General features: G+C 36.9%; 1 protein-coding gene across 1 annotated transcript in view; it reads left to right on the top strand.

The window, feature by feature from the left end:
- Positions 1 to 5,513, top strand: part of TTC14 (tetratricopeptide repeat domain 14) — a 13,542-nt gene that overhangs the window by 4,414 nt on the left and 3,615 nt on the right. Inside the window, exons 4-12 of the mRNA XM_009895327.1 lie at positions 123 to 244; positions 513 to 712; positions 1,100 to 1,184; positions 1,274 to 1,403; positions 2,056 to 2,208; positions 2,896 to 2,967; positions 4,236 to 4,355; positions 4,439 to 4,561; positions 5,184 to 5,301. Of these exons, the coding sequence (XP_009893629.1) occupies positions 123 to 244; positions 513 to 712; positions 1,100 to 1,184; positions 1,274 to 1,403; positions 2,056 to 2,208; positions 2,896 to 2,967; positions 4,236 to 4,355; positions 4,439 to 4,561; positions 5,184 to 5,301 (1,123 nt within the window). The remainder of the gene's footprint in view (positions 1 to 122; positions 245 to 512; positions 713 to 1,099; positions 1,185 to 1,273; positions 1,404 to 2,055; positions 2,209 to 2,895; positions 2,968 to 4,235; positions 4,356 to 4,438; positions 4,562 to 5,183; positions 5,302 to 5,513) is intronic.

The raw sequence follows: 5,513 nt of genomic DNA, 5'->3' as shown, positions 1-5,513 counted from the left end.
GGGCTGCTCTGGAGCCGCCCCGCGGAGCCCCGCACCCGCCGCCCACCTGGTGAGGGTCGAGGGGAGCGAGCGGGCCGTGAGGGGGCCGCGGGGTGTTTCTCACCGGGTTCTCCTTCCTCTAGGAGAGAGGAGACGAGCGTTGACACCGAGATAAAGCGCTTCATCGCTAAAAAGGCTGATCTCCTTTTTGCTCACTCGTGGAAGCCCAACGGACCTCTCTCCGACACGATCGAAGAAAATGAAGGTGAGCCTGGTTACGAGTGAGCGGCGGTCCTACTGGGAAGGTGCCATTCTGTAACGCCAGCTGGGGTGTGTAAGGACACTGAGCTTAAATTACCAGTGTTTTTGAAAACAGGATTAAAATCTCTGCTGTTACTTTTTATAGGCTGTGAGTAAACTTCCTGCTAGCACAGATAAATCAGTTTTTAACATGTTTTGCTATCACGAAGCATTTTGTGCTTTCAGGTTGTAGCTTGGTAACTCTTTAACTGTGGATTTCTCATGTGTTGCAGAGTATTATGCTGTCATGCCTCCCCTGGAACGGTTCATGGAGGTTCCCAGGGAAGACAGGAGAGAATTTTTTTTTCGAGACATCGAACGTGGTGATATTGTGATTGGCAAGATTACTTCTATTCGTGAATTTGGCTTTTTCATGGTGTTGATTTGTCTGGGAAGTGGTATCATACGGGAGATTTCAGATCTAGAAATCACTGTAAGATGTAGCCTTGATCAGTATTTTATTCTTGATAAGTAGTAACTTTTTTAATGTATTAGTTGTCTGTTGCATTTATTAATGGAGTTGTGTGTGTAAAGCTGAAACTGAACTTTGGGATGGTGGGTGGTGGCTGAATTTGTGGGCAGCTTATGATGCTTTGCTGAGTCAGCAAATACTTATTTTTATGGCCCATACTCAATATTTATTATTTTTGAGTTGAAAAGTCGATTGCTTAAAGATGCATAACTTTTTATTTGAACAAGCCATGCTTTTAACTATCAGGGCTTCAATGTCCATTAAGATTAAGATAATTTGGCATAGCCTTGGGGAGAAAAAAAAATCTTTTGGCTTTGTTTGTGATATTCCTACTTTCTTCTATTGTAGGCTCTTTGTCCTTTGAGAGATGTGCCTTCTCAAAGCAACCATGGAGATCCTTTATCTTACTACCAAACTGGAGACCTTATTCGAGGTAAGTAGCTGCAAAAGCTGTCAGGAATGTGTTTGGTTTGGTTTTGAGACATTTCTATAATTTTATCTTAACGTTTGTTCTTTCTATAGCTGCTGTCAAGGACGTTGATCGTTACCATGAGAAGCTCACAGTGTCACTTTACAGCTCAGCTCTTCCACCCAATCTTTCCAGTACAAAACTAGGCGTAATTACGTCCGATGACTTCCCGTTACATTATAAGTAAGATTATGCTATTCAACTGTATTCGCTAGGTGTATTCATTGTGTCTGAAGACCGTCTTTGACAGATTGTTCTTTAAACTTGTTGATGGTCTTTCTGATTTAATTGGATGATTATATAGTTTTTGTTGTACATCTCTTTAACTTGTTTTACTGGTTTTTTTACTCGTTTCTGGATATGTCAGGTGTGTTTGGTCTTTTAGCATCTTTCCCAAAATGTAAGGAAAGGAAAAAGCAGAGTGAGGTATCTGTTACTGTGGCCCCGTGTTAACAGTAAAAAACCCAAACCCCAAAACCAACAATAAAAACTCCCAAGAAACAAAAACCTTGGGAGACTGGAATATGAAACTCTTAAAATTTTAAAATTATCCTTAGAAGATAGAAGGACACAGCTATCTTTGCAATTTTTGTAATGATTTTGTATGTCCTGGAGATACCTAGATGGGTGCTAAAATATGTCTCAAAAGCTCTCTGATGCTAGAGGATGTAAGGGTTGCTAAATAGTAGGAAAGTACATGCCTGTAAAAGAGAACAGCTTGTAAGCAGTAATAAATACCAATATAGGCATTTTTATTCTGAATGTAATAATTATAAAATTGAGTATAGTGTCTGGGAGGTTGTGTTTGTGTACAGTGGTGCTTTTTTTTTTTAAGGCGAAGCATGGAAGTTGCTAATACAGCAGAGACATTTGAAGAGGTTTTGCATCGTTCCCCAGGATTTGCTAATCCATCGTTAGTTGAATACTTAGCAGAAAAACTAGGACTAAGTGAATCAAATCCACCGTCTTTGATGAGAAGTCTTCAAATGTAAGCAATTTTTACATTGTTACTATCCTATAGCTTTGTGGAGATTATTATAATCCACTGAAATAGACTTGTGAGTGGAAGTCCTAGACCACTTATACTTAAACCTTTTTCATTTTGATTTGCATGACTGCAGCTTACATGTCCTTAAATATTTAAAAGCAAACTCCTCTAGAGTAAGAAATGTACATTTGAAAATCTGATGTTCTGAATAAGCAAGACACCGTATCACACAAAATGTTTGAAACTAAATAGTGTAGGAATTTATTGCTTAGATCTTTTCAACGTCTTTGGGTCAAAATGCAGGGTGTTTAAGTTTTAACATTGTCTGTCAGGTGTTTATACACAATGTTTATTTTAGTAATAGATCTGACCTCTTCAGTAAAATAGGTTCAAACGTATACAACAATTGATGTTGTGAGCCCTGTATATAATAAGTCTGAAAGCAGGTGTGAATATGGTGTGTTTGTGTTAAATGTACTGCAGCAGGACTAGTTCAATTCATCACTTTTTTAATGGATTTGGATAAACTGGTTTCAGAAATACAAAAGAATGTTCCTGACTGAGCGAGAGCAGTAAGGCATTGCATAAATAATATTTCAGCTTATTTTGACTGCATTACATGTTGTAAGTTTAGTTTTGTAGATTCGGAAGGCCAACATGATATTTTTGTTTCTTTTTTCTGTAAAGGAAAAATTTTAACGAAGAAGATTTTGCTCCTGCATTGAGGAAAAAGCAATCTGCATCTTGGGCCTTGAAATGGTATGTGATACTTATTCTTGTCAGAGCTTAGTGTTAGGTTATATTAGGTTATAGGTTATATTTCTTAAAACAAAATACACATTGAACTAGTTTTTCCACTGCACGTGTATTGATGTAACCAGGAAGATCTTCTTGAAAGTAACCCTAACTACCGAGTGGCTGCGTGGTAGATAAAGCCTCATGATTCAGTTCCAAACTATGGGTCAGGCTTAAGGGAGGACTTCTTAGAATATTTATAATAGCTGGCCCGTTGATGAGATGAGTGCAAGATTTGTGACAATACCAAATAATACAATTTTCCATTTTATAATTGGGTGTTGAATGACCTAATACTGCTTTTGATGCCATTTAAGCCTCAAACTGTAGATTCAACAAGTGCAATTACTGTCTTTGAAAAGTTGCATGTATTTCCCTGGCTGCATTTGGAACAGCAGCTCTGGGTGGGTGCTATTGCTTTTACGCTGTGCAGTGTATTTGGGTGTGCTACAGTGCGGAGGAGGCAGAAGTAAGAGAGGCTTTTCTCCTAAAAACATAATTTTTTTTGTGGAAAAACTTCTCTTGAAGCTACCAGCTCAAAAAAAAAAAAATTGAGTGAAGCCTCAGAATTTCTGGTATCTATGCTAACAAAGCAGTATTTTTTTAAAAACAATAGTATTTTGCAACTTAGATTAATTGCAGGAAAAGTTGTTTATAATGTTAAATTAAATATATATTTTAATTCTTAAAGAAGTCTGTAATGAAGAGTTCTGAAATTCAACTCATATCAGATCTCTTCTGATAACTTAATCTCTTGGCAAACGTAGAACAAAGGTTCAGGTAACATGAAACAAAAAACCTCAAAATATTCCAGTTTGAGACGAACTGGTTTTAGTGTACCATGTACCCATCTCATCTCGTGTCATTGGCCTAATGGTGATTTTTAGCTTTTGGATATAATTAAGCCTGTTCCAGTTTAATGGTGGTAGGTCATACATAGTTTTGGCAGAAAAGTTCTTAAGTATCCATTCTGTAATTGAGAAAGAGCATAATGTAGTAGCACCATTTGCAGAAATGCTGTCCAGTGCCTTAAGATTTTGGATTAAAGAAAACACATTGTTGTGGAATTATGTCAATATTGCATTAATTTGAAATGCCGGTGTTAAGTACACGGTAACAAGGTCAAGTTTTATTACCTATCACTTGTTTGGAACCATAATTTTGGAGTATTTGACAATATAGAATCTGCGTAGGCTAACTGTACCTAATATTTTCTAAATATTTTTCTCCAGTGTGAAGGCTGGGGTTGATTATTTTAAGGTTGGGCGCCATGTGGAAGCCATGAATGAGTACAACAAAGCTTTGGAAATTGATCCACAAAACGTTGAAGCTTTGGTAGCACGCGGAGCTTTGTAAGTCTGCTTGTTTCACTGGCTTCTCTACTTTGTGAAAGACAAACGTCACTAAAATCTGTGCAACTCTTCTTTTGTTCTAGGTATGCAACAAAAGGAAGTCTGAACAAAGCCATAAGTGATTTTGAAATTGCTTTAGAAAACTGTCCTACCCATAGAAATGCAAGAAAATACCTCTGTCAGACACTTGTGGAAAGAGGCGGGCAGTAAGTGTTTGGGTTATGGTTTTCTTTGGTTGTTACCAATTTTTCTTATAATATTTTTTTAATACCATTCTAGTTAGGACACAGAATGGCATCAGTCCTTCCTAGCTATGTGTGTTTACAAAAAAAAAAAAAAAGTCTTTGTTGGAAGTATACCTGCTTGTGCAGTTGGTTTACGCTTTCTCCTCTGTCCCAGTTAAAATCCTGGCAAAACATTTGAGGTTTAATCCTTGATATCCTTTCACTGGTAGGTTACCAGGCTTGCATAAAGTCTTGTGAAGTGTTTGAATATATTTCAATAGGTTTGTTGTTTCATTTTTTTTAAAGAAAGTATTTGTAACAAAGTGATCTTCTGTCACTGTTAATGAAATATTAATTCACCACTGTAACACAAAATTTTACTTTTGAATATTCAGGGAATAGAACAGTATTACTGATGATGATTAGGAGGTAATATCTCAGAAATAGCATTTTATTTCTTTACTGGGGGGTGTGTGTTAAGATAGGGTCTTGGATGGATGCAGTAGTAGTGTCATAGTGCAAATAAGAAGGGTAGTCCTAAAAATAAGAAAAAGCTGTCAAAATCTGTGGCTTAACTATATATGAATTGTCACTTGAATTTTAGATTGGAAGAGGAAGATAAACTACTAAATGCTGAGAATTACTATAAAAAAGCTTTAAGTTTGGATGAAACTTTTCAGGAAGCAGAAGAGGCCTTAACGAAACTCCGTAAGCACATGCAGGTGATTCTTTACTTTCTCTTCTTATAGTGCTTTCAATGACAATAAATTAACAATAAATGAAAAATCATATTAAGTGTTTGCAACAGGGAGAGTTTAAGTTGATGGTTTGTCTTACTCTCTACTTCCCTTCTCCACAATAAATCTGTTACAGTGAGCATTATGGCTGTACCTACCAGAAGAAAGGTTCCTCTTGATGACTCCAGTATTTTGAA

Source organism: Charadrius vociferus, unplaced genomic scaffold (assembly GCF_000708025.1).
Source record: "Charadrius vociferus isolate BGI_N301 unplaced genomic scaffold, ASM70802v2 scaffold311, whole genome shotgun sequence".
NCBI classification, from domain to species: Eukaryota; Metazoa; Chordata; class Aves; order Charadriiformes; family Charadriidae; genus Charadrius; species Charadrius vociferus.
This window is presented reverse-complemented; position numbering and strand designations above follow the sequence as displayed.